Source organism: Oncorhynchus nerka, linkage group LG19 (assembly GCF_034236695.1).
Source record: "Oncorhynchus nerka isolate Pitt River linkage group LG19, Oner_Uvic_2.0, whole genome shotgun sequence".
In the NCBI taxonomy this organism is placed as follows: domain Eukaryota; kingdom Metazoa; phylum Chordata; class Actinopteri; order Salmoniformes; family Salmonidae; genus Oncorhynchus; species Oncorhynchus nerka.
Genome location: NC_088414.1, coordinates 45,650,623 through 45,674,146, shown reverse-complemented (window position 1 = coordinate 45,674,146; position 23,524 = coordinate 45,650,623). Strand labels below are relative to the sequence as shown.

Here is a 23,524-nt window from a genome sequence, read left to right as displayed (position 1 = left end):
AGAACATCTGTAGAGTCAGAGACCATCAGTCCTGTTATTTCAATAGAACATCTGTAGAGTCAGAGACCATCAGTCCTGTTATTTCAATAGAACATCTGTAGAGTCAGAGACCATCAGTCCTGTTATTTCAATAGAACATCTGTAGAGTCAGAGACCATCAGTCCTGTTATTTCAATAGAACATCTGTAGAGTCAGAGACCATCAGTCCTGTTATTTCAATAGAACAAACATCTGTAGAGTCATAAAATGATACGGATCTAATTACCATTTTAATTTTTAAACTCCCGTAAAAAAAACTGTAGAATGAATGAGCCTTAAGCCACACCCCTACTAATATCACCAGGTGACGGGATTTGGGGAAGAAAATCGGTGAGCAAGTTGGTAAATCTTCATGCATTTTAAAATTATCAAGAAATATGTCAAATATGGTTTTGGGACTAAAATACTGTATATGTTTGCTGATGTGTACATCTGTCCAAATGAAAGACAGACAGCCATATGTTAGCTATGGGGATTGGACCGGTTTCTTTACAATGTCCCCTTCAATTTTCACCTAAAATGACATACCCAAATCTAACTGCCTGTAGCTCAGGACCTGAAGCAAGGATATGCATATTCTTGGTACCATTTGAAAGGAAACGGTTTGAAGTTTGTGGAAATGTGAAAGGAATGTAGGAGAATATAACACATTAGATCTGGTAAAAGATTATACAAAGAAATAAACATGTTTTTTCGTACCGTCATCTTTGAAATGCAAAAGAAAGGCCATAATGTATTATTCCAGCCCAGGTGCATTTTAGATTTTGGCCAATGGATGGCAGCAGTGTATGTGCAATGTTTTAGACTGATCCAATGAACCATTGCATTTCTGTTCAAAATGTTGTATCAAGACTGCCCAAACGTGCCTAATTGGTTTATTAATACATTTTGAAGTTCATAACTGTGCTCTCTCTTCTCAAACAATAGCATGGTATTATTTCACTGTAATAGCTACTGTAAATTAGCTACATGTTTACCTGCTGTAGAGTGTATCTATACTATAGGATAGTTATACATCTATACTATAGGATAGTTATACATCTATACTATAGGATAGTTATACATCTATACTATAGGATAGTTATACATCTATACTATAGGATAGTTATACATCTATACTATAGGATAGTTATACATCTATATTATAGGATAGTTATACATCTATACTATAGGATAGTTATACATCTATACTATAGGATAGTTATACATCTATACTATAGGATAGTTATACATCTATACTATAGGATAGTTATACATCTATACTATAGGATAGTTATACATCTATAGGATAGTTATACATCTATACTATAGGATAGTTATACATCTATACTATAGGATAGTTACACATCTATACTATAGGATAGTTATACATCTATACTATAGGATAGTTATACATCTATACTATAGGATAGTTATACATCTATACTATAGGATAGTTACACATGTTTACCTGCTGTAGAGTGTGTCCAGTATATCAGTGGCTGGTCCTTGATTGTCTATACGGTCTGTTAGGTCCCAGTCCTTCAACATAGTGTAGTACTCTGTTACTAGAGCAGGGCTATAGTCCATCTCCCTGCACCACTGCACCGCATACAGTAGCTCACAAACTGAGGAAGAAAGAAAGAAAGAAAGTTGTTTCTCCAGTTTTCAACAAGCCAACCTTTTTTTTCAGTCGTCTAACTGAATGGTATTGAAATTAAAATGAGCCGTTCTAAAATGAATTGAATGTTCTGAATTGAATGTTCTGAATTGAATGTTCTGAATGTTCTGAATTGAATGTTCTGAATTGAATGTTCTGAATGTTCTGAATTGAATGTTCTGAATTGAATGTTCTGAATTGAATGTTCTGAATTGAATGTTCTGAATTGAATGTTCTGAATTGAATTTTCTGAATTGAATATTCTGAATTGAAAACAACAAAAGTCAACTGAACTGACTGAAAAGTGAACTTCAACCCTCACCTGTGTGTTTGAAGTCTTTCATGTAGTCTCCTGCCCCCTCCTGGTCGTCTGGACACACTGCAGCCGTAGCAATAGCAGCACGAGCAGGAACAGTCATATCTGTGTTATAGACCACTCTGGTCAGCAGGGCACACACACACAGGTGGGCAGGCAGTCTGCTTGAGCCTCTGACCTTCCAGACCTCCATACAGGGGTAGTCACAGACCATCCTCAGACGTCCAGACAGCAGGGGAGACCTCACCCACTGAGAGAGGGGGGAGAGGGGGGATAAGGGGACAACATACGAGAAGGACCAGGAAAGGGAAGTAGGAGGTAACAAGCGTTACCAAATTACCAAATGATTGGTTTTGTTCCAATCATTTTGTTCCAATCAGGCTGACAGCAGATTCCACTAATAGTAGTCTACAGTGAAGAACATAATGAGTCAGTTGGTTTGTGTTACATCTAGGAATGTGATTGGCTGGTCGTACCTGAGGGGGCAGGGCCCGTCTGATCTTGCTCCACTCTGATTGGCTGGGAGTCAGGAAGGAGAGGAACTGGGAGAGGAGGGCGGAGCCTCGCTGACCAACAGATCTCAGTGAGTCAGCTAGCCCCTGGACTGCTAGAACCAATACCTGCAGACTGATTGAACAACACATAGAACATCAGACCTAGAACCAATACCTGCAGACTGATTGAACACATAGAACATCAGACCTAGAACCAACACCTACAGACTGATCGAACAACACATAGAACAGACCTAGAACCAACACCTGCAGACTGATAGAACACATAGAACATCAGACCTAGAACCAACACCTATAGACTGATCGAACAACACATAGAACCAACACCTGCAGACTGATAGAACAACACATAGTACATCAGACCTAGAACCAACACCTGCAGACTGATAGAACACATAGAACATCAGACCTAGAACCAAGACCTACAGACTGATCGAACAACACATAGAACCAACACCTGCAGACTGATAGTACATCAGACCTAGAACCAATACCTGCAGACTGCTAGATCACACAGAACATCAGACCTAGCACCAACACCTGCAGACTGATAGAACATCAGACCTAGAACCAACACCTGCAGACTGATAGATCACACAGAACATCAGACCTAGAACCAACACCTGCAGACTGATAGAACATCAGACCTAGAACCAACACCTGCAGACTGATAGAACATCAGACCAGCATCTAGAAGCATGTAGAAAAACATAAGTTGAACCACATAGATAAACTTAGTTTACCTTTTGACTCCCAGGGAGGAGGTGAGCAGCTGGGTTTTGACCCAGAATGCAGCGCTGTATAGGAAGCTGCCCTCCTTCACCTCTGACCCCGAGTGATGGACCAATGAGATGACACCGGCATGACACGCCTGACTCAGCTTCTTCAGCAGGGAGTCTGGGGGGAGAGAGAGAGCTGTACGTAAGTCCATGTCAGGTATCTAAGGTGTATGTGTGTACCTGAGAGATGCAGGGTGTCATATCAGCTAAACTCAGGGTATGGCAAAGTAATGGGGGGGTTACATTTGATAAAAGCTCATTTACACAATTAAATAAATGTAGACTGCAATATACATGAGCATCTCCCTCTTCCATGTAATGAAGTACGACCGCAACCAATCACAGCCACACAAACTGTACTGGGAGGTGGGTCAGACAGCAGAATGAGCTTCCCCGTCATCACTGACTTTACGACTGACAGGCAGCTTGTCCTATCAATAGATTGCTAGAAGACGACGGACAGGAAGCTTGTCCTATCAATAGATTGCTAGAAGACGACGGACAGGAAGCTTGTCCTATCAATAGATCGCTAGAAGACGACGGACAGGCAGCTTGTCCTATCAATAGATCGCTAGAAGACGACGGACAGGCAGCTTGTCCTATCAATAGATCGCTAGAAGACGACGGACAGGCAGCTTGTCCTATCAATAGATCGCTAGAAGACGACGGACAGGCAGCTTGTCCTATCAATAGATCGCTAGAAGACGACGGACAGGCAGCTTGTCCTATCAATAGATCGCTAGAAGACGACGGACAGGCAGCTTGTCCTATCAATAGATCGCTAGAAGACGACGGACAGGCAGCTTGTCCTATCAATAGATCGCTAGAAGACGACGGACAGGCAGCTTGTCCTATCAATAGATCGCTAGAAGACGACGGACAGGCAGCTTGTCCTATCAATAGATCGCTAGAAGACGGCGGACAGGCAGCTTGTCCTATCAATAGATCGCTAGAAGACGGCGGACAGGCAGCTTGTCCTATCAATAGATCGCTAGAAGACGGCGGACAGGCAGCTTGTCCTATCAATAGATCGCTAGAAGACGGCGGACAGGCAGCTTGTCCTATCAATAGATCGCTAGAAGACGGCGGACAGGCAGCTTGTCCTATCAATAGATCGCTAGAAGACGACGGACAGGCAGCTTGTCCTATCAATAGATCGCTAGAAGACGACTGACAGGCAGCTTGTCCTATCAATAGATCGCTAGAAGACGACGGACAGGCAGCTTGTCCTATCGATAGATCGCTAGAAGACTCATATCGTTCATTCTAGTGGGAGAAGGCTTTTAAATGAAAAGAAGCCTAGTTAAATTTATTGAAATTTGAAAAAGTTGTTATGCTGATTAGACGACACTAATGGAAAACACTGTGTGTCTGGTCCCGTGTGTGTGTGTGTGTGTGTGTGTGTGTGTGTGTGTGTGTGTGAGCGCGTGTCTTACTTGACAGGTGTGTGTGTGTGTGTGTGTGTGTGTGTGTCTGGTCCCGTGTGTGTGTGTGTGTGTGTGTGTGTGTGTGTGAGCGCGTGTCTTACCTGACAGGTGTGTGTGTGTCTGGTCCTGTGCGGTGAGTGTGAAGACCGTGAGCAGTAGCTCCTCAGCGGAGGCCAGGAGGAGGCAGTGTGTTACGGAGGTGAAGAACGTGGAGGCCACATCACAGATGAGACACACCAGCGGCTCCAGATTACCCCTCTCAGACAGACCTACAATATAATAATAATATATACAATATAATACAATACAATAATAATAATATATACAATATTACTGCAATATAATACAATAATAATAATAATATATACAATATTACTGCAATATAATACAATAATAATATATACAATATTACTGCAATATAATACAATAATAATATATACAATATTACTACAATATAATACAATAATAATATATACAATATAATACAATAATAATATATACAATATTACTACAATATAATACAATAATAATAATATATACAATATTACTACAATATAATACAATAATAATATATACAATATTACTGCAATACAATACAATAATAATATATACAATATTACTGCAATATAATACAATAATATTATATACAATATTACTGCAATATAATACAATACAATAATAATATATACAATACAATAATAATATATACAATATTACTACAATACAATACAATCCAATAATAATATATACAATATTACTACAATATAATACAATAATAATAATAAATACAATATTACTGCAATATAATACAATAATATTATATACAATATTACTGCAATATAATACAATATAATAATAATATATACAATATTACTACAATATAATACAATATAATAATAATATATACAATACAATAATAATATATACAATACAATAATAATAATATATACAATAATAATATATACAATACAATAATAATATATACAATATAATAATAATATATACAATATTACTGCAATATAATACAATACAATAATAATATATACAATATTACTACAATACAATAATAATAATATATACAATATTACTGCAATACAATACAATAATAATATATACAATATAATACAATAATAATATATACAATATTACTACAATATAATACAATACAATAATAATATATACAATATTACTACAATATAATACAATAATAATATATACAATATTACTACAATATAATACAATAATAATATATACAATATAATACAATAATAATATATACAATATTACTACAATATAATACAATAATGTGTATATGCAATATAATGCAATATAATACAATATAATACAATATAATACAATATAATACAATACATAACTATTAAAATACAATAATGTTGATATACCGTTTATTAGGTACACCCTTCTAGTACCGGGTCAGACCCCTCCCCTTTCCTCCAGAACAACCTGAATTCTTCAGGCATGAAAAAGTTGCTCAATTGGTATCAAGGGACCTAACGTGTGCCAGAAAAACATTCTCCACACCATTACACCACCAGCCACCTTGTTGACAACAAGCTTACTCCAAATCAGCATAACGTAACAGGAACCGGGATTCGTCAGACCAGGCGATGTTTATCCACTTCACAATTATCCAGTGTCGGTGATCGTGTGCCCACTGGGGCCGCTTCTACTTGTTTTTAGCTGATAGGAGTTGAACCAGGTTGTGGCCGTCTGCTGCAATAGCCGAGATGCGTTCCGAGATGTCGTTCTTCACACCACTGTTGTACTGCTGACAGAAGTTGAACCCGGTGAGGTCGTCTCCATCCCGCCAAGGACAGACGAGTTGTTCTCAGAGATGTCGTTCTTCACACCCCTGTTGTACTGCTGACAGAAGTTGAACCCGGTGAGGTCGTCTCCATCCCGTCCAGGACAGACGAGTTGTTCTCAGAGATGTCGTTCTTCACACCCCTGTTGTACTGCTCCGTTATGGGCCTGTTTGTGGACCACCTGTTGGCTTGTATGATTATTGTCCTTCTCCTTCTACCTCTCATCAACGAGCTGTTTTCACCCACAGGACTGCCGCTGACTGGATGTTGTTTGTTTGTCGTACCGCTCTCAGTAAAACCTAGACACTGTCGTGCATGAAAAGCCCAGTAGAGAGTCCGTTTCTGAGATACTGGAACCGGAGCGCCTGGCACCGATGATCGTACCACGCTCAAAGTCTCTTAGCCACTAGTTCTGTCCATTCTAAAGTTGAATCGAACAGTAACTGAATGTCTTGATGCCTGTCTGCCTGCTTTATATAGCAAGACACGACCACGTGACTCACTGTCTGTAGGAGGGAACCATTTTGGTGAACAGAATCGTGTACTTACCTAAGTGTACAATACTACTACAATACAATGAAATACTGTTGACATACAATACTAATATAATAAGCTACAATACTTTACTAATCGTACTTTACAATATGTTATACTACTTTAATACACAATTCAATACTGGACATGTTTATTGTCCATTCGTTACAGCAAACAACAGAAATACACTACATGTGTTTCGACAAACATCTCATTCCAAAATGGCCATTAATATGGAGTTGGTCCCCTGTAACAGTCTCCACTCTTCTGGGAAGGCTTTTCACTAGATGTTGGAACATTGCTGCTATAACAGTCTCCACACTTCTGGGAAGGCTTTTCACTAGATGTTGTAACATTGCTGCGGGGACTATGCTTCCACTCAGCCACAAGAGCATTAGTGAGGTGATTAGGCCTGGCTCGCAGTCAGCGTTCCAATTCATCCCAAAGTTGTTCAATGGGGTTGAGGTCAGGGCTCTGTGCAGACCAGTCATGTTCGTCCACACCGATCTCGACAAACCATTTGTCTATGGACCTTGCTTTGTGCGCGGGGGCTTTGTTATGCCGAAACAGGAAAGGGCCTTCCCCAAACTGATGGCACAAAGTTGGAAGCACAGAATCATCTAGAATGTCATCGTAGGCTGTAGCGTTAAGATTTCCCTTCACTGGAACTAAGGGGCCCAAACTATGAAAAACATCCCTAGACCAATATTCCTTCTCCACCAAACTTTACAGTTGGCACGATGCATTGGGGCAGGTAGCATTCTCCTGGCATTCGCCAAACCCAGATTCGTCCATCAGATTGCCAGATGGCGAAGCGTGATTCATCACTCCAGAAAATGAGTTTCCACTGCTCCAGAGTCCAATGGCAGAGAGCTTTACACCACTCCAGCCAAAGCTTGGCATTGTACATGGTGAGCTTAGGCTTGTGTGAGCTGCTCGGCAGAAATTTGACAAACTGACTTGTTGGAAAGGTGGCATCCTATGACAGTGCCGCATTGAAAGTCACTGAGCCATTCTACTGCCAATGTTGGTCTATGGAGATTGCATGGCCTTGTGCTGGATTTTATACACCCGTCAGCAACAGGTATGGCTGAAATGGCCAAATCCAAAAAAGTCCTGTTACATTACCCCCCGGGGTGGGAAAAGTCCCGTTACATTACCCCCCGGGATGGGAAAGTCCCGTTACATTACCCCCCGGGATGGGAAAAGTCCCGTTACATTACCCCCGGGGATGGGAAAGGTCCCGTTACATTACCCCCGGGGTGGGAAAGGTCCTGTTACATTACCCCCGGGGTGGGAAAGGTCCTGTTACATCACCCCCAGAGTCCCGTTACATTACCCCCAGAGTCCCGTTACATCACCCCCAGAGTCCCGTTACATCACCCCCAGAGTCCCGTTACATCACCCCCAGAGTCCCGTTACATCACCCCCAGAGTCCCGTTACATTACCCCCGGGGTGGGAAAAGTCCCTTGAATGTGCATCTGGCACTTTATCAAGCAGCAGGAAGTTACCAGATACGACTGGGGAAAAATGTATTTGAACTGCCGCTCCTACTGGTAAACAAAAGTGGGAAACTGACTATCGTCCTAAGCACCCACTTCTCCCACATGGTGACCTCTGACCTCTATAACAGCAGTTCAATCCAACAACAACATTTTATTAGTATTTTTTAAACAACAATGTATTCATGTGGTTTTTGAACAATCATTTGTTTTTAACAGGCATTGATAACTTTACTTTTAGTTTCTGGTTCACACAGCCAGTTCACCATTAAGACAAATGGGCTTTTCTCAACGAGTTCCAATCACATGAATGCATCCAACTGGTATTTACAACGTCACAACGGGTAAACTGCCACCTCCCACATGGTTACAAACGCAGCATCAGAGTGGAAACATAACAATCCTGTCAAATAGACAACGCCAGGAACACCGAGAATGACGTCACCAACGCCAGGAACACTGAGAATGACGTCACCAACGCCAGGAACACTGAGAATGACGTCACCAACGCCAGGAACACTGAGAATGACGTCACCAACGCCAGGAACACCGAGAATGACGTCACCAACGCCAGGAACATTGAGAATGACGTCACCAACGCCAGGAACATTGAGAATGACGTCACCAACGCCAGGAACACTGAGAATGACGTCACCAACGCCAGGAACACTGAGAATGACGTCACCAACGCCAGGAACACTGAGAATGACGTCACCAACGCCAGGAACATTGAGAATGACGTCACCAACGCCAGGAACATTGAGAATGACGTCACCAACGCCAGGAACACTGAGAATGACGTCACCAACGCCAGGAACACTGAGAATGACGTCACCAACGCCAGGAACACTGAGAATGACGTCACCAACACCAGGAACACTGAGAATGACGTCACCAACGCCAGGAACACTGAGAATGACGTCACCAACGCCAGGAACACCGAGAATGACGTCACAACCGAGAATGACGTCACAACCGACAAACGCCAGGCGGCAGGGTAGCCTAGTGGTTAGAGCGTTAAGACTAGTAACCGGAAGGTTGCAAGTTCAAATCCCGAGCTGACAAGGTACAAATCTGTCATTCTGCCCCTGAACAGGCAGTTAACCCAACTGTTCATAGACCAGTTAACCCACTGTTCCTAGGCCGTCATTGAAAATAAGAATTTGTTCTTAACTGAATTGCCTAGTTAAATAAAGGTAAAATAAAATAAAAAAACCTGAGAATGACGTCACAACCGACAAACACCAGGAACATTGTGAAATGTTGAACGTATATATATATATATATATATATATATATATATATATATATATATATATATATATTTTCCTGCTGTACCGAACCCAACCGTGGGTTTGATGAACCGTTGCACCCATTTAACATACACATACATGGTTGAGAGGAGCACAGGGTCAAGCCACAGGGCAGCAGTGCTGGATGGAAGAGGATGGATTGAGCTCCAGGGCACAACATACAGACCTTTAGCCGCCGACAGGGTAGCATGGAGCTTGGCTATCATCTTCTCCACGTACACAGCTCCTATCAGGGGCTCTGGGGAGAAAGACACGAGAGTGGGGTTGGGATAATCAGGCTTTTTTTTCTTCCAGCAAAGGAAGTTCAAGGAGCAACCCAAATGTTTTTTCCCGGGCCGCCTAAGGCAATACAATGTAAAATATATATATATATACACACACAGGGCTCAAAACTTTTTTTTTTTTTTTCATTGTTCGCACTTGTGCTCCTAACATTAAAGGTTAGGAGCGCCACATTAAAGGTTAGGAGCGCCACATTAAAGGTTAGGAGCGCCACATTAAAGGTTAGGAGCGCCACATTAAAGGTTAGGAGCGCCACATTAAAAGTTAGGAGCGCCACATTAAAAGTTAGGAGCGCCACATTAAAAGTTAGGAGCGCCACATTAAAAGTTAGGAGCGCCACATTCAAAGTTAGGAGCGCCACATTCAAAGTTAGGAGCGCCACATTAAAGGTTAGGAGCGCCACATTAAAGGTTAGGAGCGCCACATTAAAGGTTAGGAGCGCCACATTAAAGGTTAGGAGCGCCACATTAAAGGTTAGGAGCGCCACATTAAAGGTTAGGAGCGCCACATTAAAGGTTAGGAGCGCCACATTAAAGGTTAGGAGCGCCACATTAAAAGTTAGGAGCGCCACATTAAAAGTTAGGAGCGCCACATTCAAAGTTAGGAGCGCCACATTCAAAGTTAGGAGCGCCACATTCAAAGTTAGGAGCGCCACATTCAAAGTTAGGAGCGCCACATTCAAAGTTAGGAGCGCCACATTCAAAGTTAGGAGCGCCACATTCAAAGTTAGGAGCGCCACATTCAAAGTTAGGAGCACCAGAAAAAATAAAAACATTTTTTTGTTGTATTTATTGATTGAGATACAGCCTGTTGGGCCTACGTGGAATTCCAGCTACTTTTGAAGGACATGTTACGCTTGAAACTGATATGCAACACTGACACACGTTCGTTAACTATAACAGATCAGATGTTAATAGGAGTACCTGTCATTGAAATTACAAAAGTCATTTGTGAAATATTAGGTTTCTACATTGTGTAAATGCACTATTTTTTCCTATTGAGACGCAATACATTGGAAAATTATACACAGTCTCGTAAAAAAAAATTATATTAGGTTTGTGATGACGACATGCAAAAGATCTGATCAATTCATTGATTGCTGTGATCATTGATCTCCTGAAGAAGCTATCCTTTTCTTGAGCGATGCACCGATATGACATTTTTGTTCGATACCGATATCCAATATTTTATGTGTGTGTGTGTGTGTGTGTGTATTCTCACCATTATTATGATGCTGAGACAGTGCTAGGCTGATCAGAGCCCAGCTGTCCCTATTAGGGGCGGAGCCGGAGCCTTTTAGTCCCGCCTCACACAGCTCCTCAGCCAACCCCAGCAGCCGCTCACCCAGCACGGAGCCCTTAAACCAATCACCACACGCCTGCAGAGATACAGGGTCCGCACACGCCTTTTGTATGATCTGGAGAAGAACTCCCCATTTTAGATCCATCTGTAGTTGAGACAGAGAACAGGGCTAGGACCATCTCTACCAGCATACTATTGAGACACAGAGATAAGAGCTAGGGAATTGGCAGCTACAGAGCTAGGGAATTGGCAGCTACAGAGCTAAGAGTTAGGGGGGAATTGGCAGCTACAGAGCTAAGAGTTAGTGGGGAATTGGCAGCTACAGAGCTAAGAGTTAGGGGGGAATTGACAGCTACAGAGCTAAGAGTTAGGGGGGAATTGGCAGCTACAGAGCTACAGAGCTAAGAGTTAGTGGGGAATTGGCAGCTACAGAGCTAAGAGTTAGGGGGGAATTGACAGCTACAGAGCTAGGGAATTGGCCGCTACAGAGTCAGGGGGGAATTGTCAGCTACAGAGCTAAGAGTTAGGGGGAATTGTCAGAGCTACAGAGTTAAGAGTTAGGGGGGAATTGGCAGCTACAGAGCTAAGGTTAGGGGGAATTGTCAGCTACAGAGCTAAGAGTTAGGGGGGAATTGGCAGCTACAGAGCTAAGAGTTAGGGGGGAATTGACAGTTAGAGTTGACAGAGAGTTACAGCGATGATAGTTAGAGTTGACGTTACCGTGGTGATATGGTTGAGGATGCGTGTGGTCTCCTGTGGACTGCAACAGCGTAGAGAACTGAACACCATCTCTACCAGGTAACTGGTGTCTCTCCTGTAATATAATATGAGTAAACTGAACACCTCTGAACTTTAGTCACTGTTACTAGCCGGCTACCACCCGGTTACTGAACCCTGCTACCACCCGGTTACTGAACCCTGCTACCACCCGGTTACTGAACCCTGCTACCACCCGGTTACTGAACCCTGCTACCACCCGGTTACTGAACCCTGCAGCCCTACGTACATGGTCACGGAACAATGGTCACTTTAATACTGGTTACTAAAATGTCACACGACTGGGCAGGGGCGCCTCTTCCTGGAGATCTACTGTCCTGTAGGTACAGTCCAACCCTCTTCCTGGAGATCTACTGTCCTGTAGGTTCAGTCCAACCCTCTTCCTGGAGATCTACTGTCCTGTAGGTACAGTCCAACCCTCTTCCTGGAGATCTACTGTCCTGTAGGTTTTACAGTCCAACCCTCTTCCTGGAGATATACTGTCCTGTAGGTTCAGTCCAACCCTCTTCCTGGAGATATACTGTCCTGTAGGTACAGTCCAACCCTCTTCCTGGAGATCTACTGTCCTGTAGGTTTTACAGTCCAACCCTCTTCCTAGAGATCTACTGTCCTGTAGGTTCAGTCCAACCCTCTTCCTGGAGATCTACTGTCCTGTAGGTTTACAGTCCAACCCTCTTCCTGGAGATCTACTGTCCTGTAGGTTTACAGTCCAACCCTCTTCCTGGAGATCTACTGTCCTGTAGGTTTACAGTCCAACCCTCTTCCTGGAGATCTACTGTCCTGTAGGTTTTACAGTCCAACCCTCTTCCTAGAGATCTACTGTCCTGTAGGTTCAGTCCAACCCTCTTCCTGGAGATCTACTGTCCTGTAGGTTTACAGTCCAACCCTCTTCCTGGAGATCTACTGTCCTGTAGGTTTACAGTCCAACCCTCTTCCTGGAGATCTACTGTCCTGTAGGTTTACAGTCCAACCCTCTTCCTGGAGATCTACTGTCCTGTAGGTTCAGTCCAACCCTCTTCCTGGAGATCTACTGTCCTGTAGGTTCAGTCCAACCCTCTTCCTGGAGATCTACTGTCCTGTAGGTTCAGTCCAACCCTCTTCCTGGAGATCTACTGTCCTGTAGGTTTACAGTCCAACCCTCTTCCTGGAGATCTACTGTCCTGTAGGTTTACAGTCCAACCCTCTTCCTGGAGATCTACTGTCCTGTAGGTTTTCAGTCCAACCCTCTTCCTGGAGATCTACTGTCCTGTATGTTTTCAGTCCAACCCTCTTCCTGGAGATCTACTGTCCTGTAGGTTCAGTCCAACCCTCTTCCTGGAGATCTACTGTCCTGTAGGTTTACAGTCCAACCCTCTTCCTGGAGATCTACTGTCCTGTAGGTTTACAGTCCAACCCTCTTCCTGGAGATCTACTGTCCTGTAGGTTTTCAGTCCAACCCTCTTCCTGGAGATCTACTGTCCTGTATGTTTTCAGTCCAACCCTCTTCCTGGAGATCTACTGTCCTGTAGGTTTACAGCCCAACCCTCTTCCTGGAGATCTACTGTCCTGTAGGTTTACAGTCCAACCCTCTTCCTGGAGATCTACTGTCCTGTAGGTTCAGTCCAACCCTCTTCCTGGAGATCTACTGTCCTGTGGGTTCAGTCCAACCCTCTTCCTGGAGATCTACTGTCCTGTAGGGTTACAGTCCAACCCTTTTCCTGGAGATCTACTGTCCTGTAGGTTTACAGTCCAACCCTCTTCCTGGAGATCTACTGTCCTGTAGGGTTACAGTCCAACCCTCTTCCTGGAGATCTACTGTCCTGTAGGTTTACAGTCCAACCCTCGTCCTGGAGATCTACTGTCCTGTAGGTTCAGTCCAACCCTCTTCCTGGAGAACTACTGTCCTGTAACCTACAGGACAGTAGATCTCCAGGAAGAGGGTTGGACTGTTTTGACGGTGATAGCCGTAAGCCGTATTGACTGACAGCCGTACTGATTGATAGCAGTATTGATTGACAGCAGTATTGACTGACAGCCGTATTGACTGACAGCCGTATTGACTGACAGCCGTATTGACTGACAGCAGTATTGACTGACAGCAGTATTGACTGACAGCCGTATTGACTGACAGCCGTATTGACTGATAGCCGTATTGACAGACAGCCGTATTGACTGATAGCAGTATTGACAGACAGCCGTATTGACAGACAGCCGTATTGACTGATAGCAGTATTGACTGATAGCAGTATTGACTATATATATATATTTTACATAAAATATATATATAAAATAAATAAAATATATACATATTTAGATTTTACTGAGTGTGTAAATTACCTGTCCTCCTGCCCCAGCCACAGCACCACATGCTCCAATAGAAACCGTACAGCAGGGTTACCGGGAGGGGGCACCCCACGTCCCCCTTCTCCTTCTGCCTTCTGCTCATCCTTCCCTTTTAATTTCTCCTCTTCTGATGTGATGAGCAGCATCTGGGGGGGATTAGAGAAATCATTATGTAACTAAGAGTTAGAATCAATATAATGCAAATGATGTATGATGTTAAAAGGTGACTATCTGTGGTTGATAATGTTACTGTGAAGAAAATAACCGTTTTATCTCCAAAAAGGAGAAAATGGACTCAAAGGAAAGGACAGAGGACTCACGGTGAAGACCCTGGGGGTATGGAAGGAGCGAAGAAGTAGAGACAGGTACACCAGGTGTCTCTCTGAGTTCTTATCATTCACACGGGAGTAACTGATCTGTGCCTGCTGACAGACAATCTCCTCCAGGTGCCAGCTCTTCAGGGGGCCCTCGGCCGTCTCCTGGCCCAGCTCAGGGGCCTCCAGCTGGGCATACTTCAGCGCCACCTCCCCCTCTTCCTCTGGAGAACCAGAACTCTCTGGCTCAGAGAAACGGATCTTCACCGATCTCTTCTTCTTGGTCTGCATCCTGCCTGCACTCACTGGGCTCTGCATCACCTGGAGGAGACATAGTTGGATAGAAATAATAAGAGACAGAGAGAGAAAGACAGAGAGACAGAAAGAGAGAGCGAGAGAGAAACAGAGACAGACAGAAAGGGAGAGAAACAGAGACAGAAAGATGGAGACAGAGAGACACAGACACACAGAGAGAAACAGACACACAGAGAGAGACAGACACACAGAGAGAAAAAGAGAGAAACAGACACACAGAGAGAGACAGACACACAGAGAGAAACAGACACACAGAGAGAAACAGACACACAGAGAGAAACAGACACACAGAGAGAAACAGACACACAGAGAGAAAAAGAGAGAAACAGACACACAGAGAGAAACAGACACACAGAGAGAAACAGACACACAGAGAGAAACAGACACACAGAGAGAGACACTTAGAGACAGACAGAAAGGGAGAGAGACAGAGAGAGAAAGATAGAGACAGAGAGAGAAAGAGAGAGAAAGATAGAGACAGAGAGACACAGAGAGAGAGAGACACACAGAAAGAAACAGACACACAGAGAGAGACACTTAGGAGACAGACAAACAGGCAGGCAGACACACACCTGTAACAGCGAGGACATTCCTTCTAGGTCTTTCTGCTCCAGACTGTCACTCTGTACACGACGGGCGAACATCACCCTAAGCCCCTCCCAGAAGTCTGCCAGCAGCCTATCAAAGACAACCTCGTTCTCTCCCTCGCTAAGCACACCCACATCCTGAAGTCCAGCCCTCTTCTCCCAGGAGACGAGCATGTCCGTAACCAATGGGAAAAGGGGCCCGGCTTGGAGGGAGGGGCTTCCCAGGGCACTGTCGATGAGGGGGAGGAGCTATGGACAGAGAGGAAAGATAAATTATAATTCTGTGTACGTGCATGTTGTTACCTGTTGTTCTAGGAGCATGTTGTTACCTGTTGTTCTAGGAGCATGTTGTTACCTGTTGTTACCTGGTGTTCTAGGAGCATGTTGTTACCTGTTGTTACCTGTTGTTCTAGGAGCATGTTGCTATCTGTTGTTACCTGGTGTTCTAGGAGCATGTTGTTACCTGTTGTTACCTGTTGTTCTAGGAGCATGTTGTAACCTGTTGTTCTAGGAGCATGTTGTTATCTGTTGTTACCTGGTGTTCTAGGAGCATGTTGTTACCTGTTGTTCTAGGAGCATGTTGTTACCTGTTGTTACCTGTTGTTCTAGGAGCATGTTGTTACCTGTTGTTCTAGGAGCATGTTGTTACCTGGTGTTCTAGGAGCATGTTGTTACCTGTTGTTCTAGGAGCATGTTGTTACCTGTTGTTACCTGGTGTTCTAGGAGCATGTTGTTACCTGTTGTTCTAGGAGCATGTTGTTACCTGTTGTTCTAGGAGCATGTTGTTACCTGTTGTTCTAGGAGCATGTTGTTACCTGTTGTTCTAGGAGCATGTTGTTACCTGTTGTTCTAGGAGCATGTTCTTTACCTGTTGTTCTAGGAGCATGTTCTTTACCTGTTGTTCTAGGAGCATGTTGTTACCTGTTGTTCTAGGAGCATGTTGTTACCTGTTGTTACCTGTTGTTCTAGGAGCATGTTGTTACCTGTTGTTCTAGGAGCATGTTGGTACCTGTTGTTCTAGGAGCATGTTGTTACCCTTTGTTCTAGGAGCATGTTGTTACCTGTTGTTACCTGTTGTTCTAGGAGCATGTTGTTACCTGTTGTTCTAGGAGCATGTTGTTACCTGTTGTTCTAGGAGCATGTTGTTACCTGTTGTTCTAGGAGCATGTTGTTACCTGTTGTTCTAGGAGCATGTTGTTACCTGTTGTTACCTGTTGTTCTAGGAGCATGTTGGTACCTGTTTGTTACCTGTTGTTACCTGTTATTCTAGGAGCATGTTGGTACCTGTTGTTACCTGTTGTTCTAGGAGCATGTTGTTACCTGTTGTTCTAGGAGCATGTTGTTACCTGTTGTTCTAGGAGCATGTTGTTACCTGTTGTTCTAGGAGCATGTTGTTACCTGTTGTTACCTGTTGTTACCTGTTGTTCTATGAGCATGTTGTTACCTGTTGTTACCTGTTGTTCTAGGAGCATGTTGTTACCTGTTGTTCTAGGAGCATGTTGTTACCTGTTGTTCTAGGAGCATGTTCTTTACCTGTTGTTCTAGGAGCATGTTGTTACCTGTTGTTACCTGTTGTTCTAGGAGCATGTTGTTACCTGTTGTTACCTGTTGTTCTAGGAGCATGTTGTTACCTGTTGTTCTAGGAGCATGTTGTTACCTGTTGTTCTAGGAGCATGTTGTTACCTGTTGTTCTAGGAGCATGTTGTTACCTGTTGTTACCTGTTGTTACCTGTTGTTCTATGAGCATGTTGTTACCTGTTGTTACCTGTTGTTCTAGGAGCATGTTGTTACCTGTTGTTCCAGCAGCATGGTGCGTATCCGTGTGTGTTCCTCCTCCTCCCCAGTGTTCTGTAACAGAGTGTATCTCAAACACTCTACTGCCGACACCACTATAGCAGCACTCTCTGACGGACTGGACACAGCACGCTCACTGGACAAGCTGCAACACACACACACTGGGTTAGACACTATAGCAGCACTCTCTGACGGACTGGACACAGCACGCTCACTGGACAAGCTGCAACACACACACACTGGGTTAGACACTGCAGCTGGACTCTCCGATGGGATAACACACTCCCCCCTCCTCCACCACCCCCCCTCCTCACCAACCCCCTCCCCTCCTCCACCACCCCTCCTCCCCACCCCCCTCCTCCACCACCCCCCTCCTCCACCAACCCTCCTCCACCACCCGCCCTCTCCTCCACCAACCCCCTCCTCCACCACCCGCCCTCCTCCACCACCCGCCCCTCCTCCACCAACCCCCCTCTCCTCCACCACCCGCCCCTCCTCCACCACCCGCCCCCTCCTCCACCACCCGCCCCTCCCTCCACCACCCGCCCTCCTCCTCCACCAACCCCCTCCTCCACCACCCCCCCTCCTCCACCACCCCCCTCCTCCCCACCCGCCCCTCCTCCCCCACCCGCCCTCCTCCACCACCCGCCCCCTCCTCCACCACCCCCCTCCTCCACCACCCGCCCCTCTCCTCCACCACCCGCCCCTCCTCCACCACCCGCCCCTCCTCCCCACTCCGCCCCCCCTCCTCCACCACCCCCCTCCTCCACCACCCGCCCTCTCCTCCCCACCCGCCCCCTCCTCCACCACCCGCCCCTCCTCCCCACCCCCCCCCTCCTCCTCCCCCACCCGCCCCCTCCTCCCCACCCGCCCTCCCCTCCACCACCCCCCCTCCTCCCTCCACCCACCCTCCCTCCTCCCCACCCCGCCCCCTCCTCCACCACCCGCCCCCTCCTCCACCACCCGCCCTCCTCCACCACCCGCCCTCTCCTCCCCACCGCCCTCCTCCTCCACCACCCGCCCCTCCTCCACCACCCGCCCCTCCTCCACCACCCGCCCTCTCCTCCCCAACCGCCCTCTCCTCCACCACCCGCCCCCTCCTCCACCACCCGCCCTCCTCCCCACCCACCCGCCCCCTCCTCCTCCCCCACCCGCCCCCTCCTCCCCACCCGCCCTCCCTCCACCACCCGCCCCCTCCTCCTCCACCACCCGCCCTCCTCCCCACCCGCCCCCCCTCCACCACCCGCCCTCTCCTCCACCACCCGCCCTCCTCCACCACCCGCCCTCCTCCACCACCCGCCCTCCTCCCCAACCGCCCTCTCCTCCACCACCCCCCCTCCTCCACCACCCGCCCTCTCCTCCACCACCTGCCCTCTCCTCCACCACCCCCTCCTCCTCCTCCTCTCCTTACCCTTGTATGAGACAGCTGCAGAAGGTCGTGTAGAAGTCTAGGTTAGGTGTAGTGACCTCAGAGGGTAGTTTACTGATGAGGGGTAGCAGGTTAGGGTGGAGGGCTGTGGCTAAACCTTTACCCCCATCCTTTAACAGGGACCACAGTTTAGGCAGAACAGCCTTCCTGGCGTTGACATGACTCCAACAGTCCTGGAACAGAGACAGAGAGCGTACTGGGTAACGATGACCCAGGAAAATGACACGTTGTCCATCAACTAACAAACATCTGACTGAATTCTGATGATAGAACAAGAATGGAGTTAGGTCTTCCTCTCGTTGTGTACAGTTATCTGACTTCTAGATCAATGGCATTGTTACATAAACACAAGTTTGAGAGGCTGGAGGAGGGGCTATAGGAGGGGCTGGAGGAGGGGATAGAGGAGAGCCTGGAGGGGGGGCTGGAGGAGGGGCTGGAGGAGAAGATGGAGGAGGGGCTGGAGGAGGAAATAGAGGAGAGGCTGGAGGAGGGGATAGAGGAGGGCTGGAGAAGGGGCTGGAGGAGGGGCTGGAGGAGAGGATGGAGGAGAGGCTGGAGAAGGGGCTGGAGGAGAAGCTAGAGGGCCAAGAGGAGAGGCTGGAGGAGGGGCTGGAGGTGAAATTAGAGGAGAGGGAGAGGCTAGAGGAGAGGGAGGCTAGAGGGGAAGGAGAGGCTAGAGGAGAGGGGGCTAGAGGAGGGGCAGCAGGGGCTAGAGGAGGGGCTAGAGGAGGGGCAGCAGGGGCTAGAGGAGGGGCTAGAGGAGAGGGGGACTAGAGTAGGGGCTGGAGGGGGGTTAGAGGAGGGGCTGGGGGAGGGGCTGTAAGGGCCTGGAGGAGAGGATGGAGGAGGGGCTAGAGGAGAAGCTAGAGGGCCAAGAGGAGAGGCTGGAGGAGGGGCTGGAGGAGGGGCTAGAGGAGAGGGGGCTAGAGGAGGAGCAGCAGGGGCTAGAGGAGGGGCTAGAGGGGCTAGAGGAGAGGCTAGAGGAGAGGCTAGAGGAGAGGCTAGAGGAGGGCTAGAATAGAGGGGGCTAGAGGGGCTGGAGGGGGGCTAGAGGGGCTGGAGGGGGCTAGAGGAGGGCTGGAGGGAGGCTGGAGGAGAGGCTAGAGGAGAGGCTAGAGGGGCTAGAGGAGGGGCTAGAGGAGGGCTAGAATAGAGGGGGCTAGAGGAGGGGCTGGAGGAGGGGATAGGGGGGGAGGGGCTAGAAGAGGGCCAAGAGGAGAGGCTGGAGGAGGGGCTGGAGGAGGGACTGGAAGAGAGGCTAGGAGAGGGAGGAGAGGCTAGAGGAGGAGGGGGCTAGAGGAGATGGGGGGCTAGGAGGGGAGCAGGGGCTAGAGGAGGGGCAGCAGGGGCTAGAGGAGGGGCTAGAGGAGGGGCTGGGCTAGAGGAGAGGCTAGAGGAGAGGGGGGCTAGAGGAGGGGCAGCAGGGGCTAGAGGAGGGGCTAGAGGGAGGGGCTAGAGGGAGGGGCTACAGGGAGGGGCTAGAGGGAGGGGCTAGAGGAGGGGCTAGAGGAGGGGCTGCATCAATTCAGTAACAACAGAATAGCAGCATTTTCGTAATGTGGAAGAAATAAAATGAATACGTAAATGAATTGATGACCTGGCGATTCATAATGTTGGAATTGGTTTCCTGATTATCGGTGAAGCCCTGTGGAAATTATGATCACCACATACACATATATATATTATGTCCTTTTGGGCTTTAAAATGTGTTTATTATGATCAACTTCGATACCCATGGTGAATTATTTGGAAGTTCGCTACAAAATGGAGAATTAATTAAATACCGATCCATTCTGACTACTAGATATTTAATTAAATACTGATCCATTCTGACTACTAGATATTTAATTAAATACTGATCCAGTCTGACTACTAGATATTTAATTAAATAATGATCCATTCTGACTACTAGATATTTAATTAAATACTGATCCATTCTGACTACTAGATATTTAATTAAATACTGATCCATTCTGACTACTACGTTTGTGGTCACACAGGACTACATGCTGACACAGGCCAGCAGACCACAGGAAGCTCGCGCCCTCATTCACACGGATGAAAACTGCGGTGTCAACGAGCCTGTCAAATGGAGACGGAGTTGCTGACCAAGGTCTATGGCACTGACCAGAATGGAGAACAGAGAGTCACCATGTTCTCTATTTAACAGTGCTAATAGTCACTCTAAAAAGAGACGTAATTCCGATGATCGTATTTGCCGTCCATTTCTGGTTTTCCAATGTTGACCTGGCTCGGTTCTAGGTGACCTGGCTGGGTTCTAGGTGACCTGGCTCGGTTCTAGGTAACGCTGAGCTTTCAAATGAAGCTTCTGCTGCACAGGTTTAACAGTTCTAGGTAACGCTGAGCTTTCAGTTTAACAGTAGACTACCATCCGGTTCAGAGACATTAAAACCAGGTTTAACGCCATCAGGCAGGATGAAAAAGACTACAACGACCACGATCCTTTCCTAGTTACGGCCACGTTCACCATGATCCTTAGCAAAAAAAATGTTGTGTGCCATTCAACCCCTTTCAGAAATATGGCAAAGCTTGAAATAGTCCCGGGAGTTTTCCCCCTGAAGACTTACTGTTAAGGTGGAGAGCGTGTGGAGCACAGCTTCCCAGAGAGGAGGCAGCACCACAGGGTCCGTGTCGTCTATAGACAGTAGAACAGCAGGACAGACTCTGGCAGCCTCAGTCTGCACCAGACCTGGTGTGTGTTCACACAGGGAAGACACCACCTCGAAGAAAGCACCACGCACCTGGAGAGAGAGACCAGAGGACACGCCGAGGAGGTTAGCACCTGGAGAGAGATACCAGAGGACATGCCGAGGAGGTTAGCACCTGGAGAGAGAGACCAGAGGACACGCCGAGGAGGTTAGCACCTGGAGAGAGATACCAGAGGACATGCCGAGGAGGTTAGCACCTGGAGAGAGAGACCAGAGGACACGCCGAGGAGGTTAGCACCTGGAGAGAGAGACCAGAACACGCAGAGGAGGTTAGCACCTGGAGAGAGAGACCAGAGGACACGCCGAGGAGGTTAGCACCTGGAGAGAGATACCAGAGGACATGCCGAGGAGGTTAGCACCTGGAGAGAGAGACCAGAGGACACCCCGAGGAGGTTAGCACCTGGAGAGAGAGACCAGAACACGCAGAGGAGGTTAGCACCTGGAGAGAGAGACCAGAGGACACGCCGAGGAGGTTAGCACCTGGAGAGAGAAACCAGAGGACACGCCGAGGAGGTTAGCACCTGGAGAGAGAGACCAGAGGACACGCCGAGGAGGTTAGCACCTGGAGAGAGAGAGAGACCAGAGGACACGTCGAGGAGGTTAGCACCTGGAGAGAGAGACCAGAGGACACGCCGAGGAGGTTAGCACCTGGAGAGAGAGACCAGAGGACACGCAGAGGAGGTTAGCACCTGGAGAGAGAGACCAGAGGACACGCAGAGGAGGTTAGCACCTGGAGAGAGAGACCAGAGGACACGCCGAGGAGGTTAGCACCTGGAGAGAGACCAGAGGACACGCCGAGGAGGTTAGCACCTGGAGAGAGAGACCAGAGGACACCCTGAGGAGGTTAGTGGGGTGTGAGAGAGACCAGAGGACACGTCGAGGAGGTTAGCACCTGGAGAGAGACCAGAGGACACGCCGAGGAGGTTAGCACCTGGAGGGAGAGACCAGAGGACACGCCGAGGAGGTTAGCACCTGGAGGGAGAGACCAGAGGACACGCCGAGGAGGTTAGTGGGGTGTGAGAGAGACCAGAGGACATGTCGAGGAGGTTAGCACCTGGAGGGAGAGACCAGAGGACACGTCAAGGAGGTTAGCACCTGGAGAGAGAGACCAGAGGACACGTCGAGGAGGTTAGCACCTGGAGAGAGAGACCAGAAGTCACGTCGAGGAGGTTAGCACCTGGAGAGAGAGACCAGAGGACACGCCGAGGAGGTTAGCACCTGGAGAGAGAGACCAGAGGACACGCCGAGGAGGTTAGCACCTGGAGAGAGAGACCAGAGGACATGTCGAGGAGGTTAGCACCTGGAGAGAGAGACCAGAAGTCACGTCAAGGAGGTTAGCACATGGAGAGAGAGACCAGAGGACACGCAGAGGAGGTTAGCACCTGGAGAGAGAGACCAGAGGACACGCAGAGGAGGTTAGCACCTGGAGAGAGAGAGAGAGTGTGTGTGTGTGTGTGTGTGTGTGTGTACCCCCATCTCCGTACCTGTGGCGTCTTGTGTCTGCTGTACTTCCAGAATTTGGCCTGGTTGAGGAGGTGTGTCAGTCTGTCCTGCAGGTTGTGTGTGTCTGTCTGGGGTAAGGAGGACAGCAGTCTCTTCACCCCAAGTAGAGAGCTGGTAAGCAGGCGGAGGAACTTCGCCTCCCTCTCCTCCTCTGGAACACTCCTCATAACACATCATCAACAGGTTAATGAATCAGTCTCTACCTCCGATGCTGGCCTAACATAACATCAATAGGTTAATGAATCAGTCTCTACCTCTGCTGCTGGCCAAACATAACAT

The 23,524-nt window shown here is 47.1% G+C and overlaps 1 protein-coding gene across 1 annotated transcript in view; it reads right to left on the bottom strand.

Annotated features, from left to right (window-relative positions):
• ltn1 (listerin E3 ubiquitin protein ligase 1) overlaps positions 1 to 23,524 on the bottom strand; it is a 104,917-nt gene that overhangs the window by 60,853 nt on the left and 20,540 nt on the right. The window contains exons 7-21 of the mRNA XM_065004988.1: positions 23,227 to 23,407; positions 21,602 to 21,775; positions 18,996 to 19,186; positions 17,582 to 17,729; positions 15,776 to 16,039; positions 14,895 to 15,209; positions 14,569 to 14,720; positions 12,196 to 12,289; positions 11,395 to 11,620; positions 10,058 to 10,129; positions 4,817 to 4,984; positions 3,253 to 3,406; positions 2,471 to 2,621; positions 2,001 to 2,244; positions 1,490 to 1,646 (exon numbers count right to left, since the gene is read on the bottom strand). Coding sequence (XP_064861060.1) covers positions 1,490 to 1,646; positions 2,001 to 2,244; positions 2,471 to 2,621; positions 3,253 to 3,406; positions 4,817 to 4,984; positions 10,058 to 10,129; positions 11,395 to 11,620; positions 12,196 to 12,289; positions 14,569 to 14,720; positions 14,895 to 15,209; positions 15,776 to 16,039; positions 17,582 to 17,729; positions 18,996 to 19,186; positions 21,602 to 21,775; positions 23,227 to 23,407 — 2,691 coding nt within the window. The remainder of the gene's footprint in view (positions 1 to 1,489; positions 1,647 to 2,000; positions 2,245 to 2,470; positions 2,622 to 3,252; positions 3,407 to 4,816; positions 4,985 to 10,057; positions 10,130 to 11,394; positions 11,621 to 12,195; positions 12,290 to 14,568; positions 14,721 to 14,894; positions 15,210 to 15,775; positions 16,040 to 17,581; positions 17,730 to 18,995; positions 19,187 to 21,601; positions 21,776 to 23,226; positions 23,408 to 23,524) is intronic.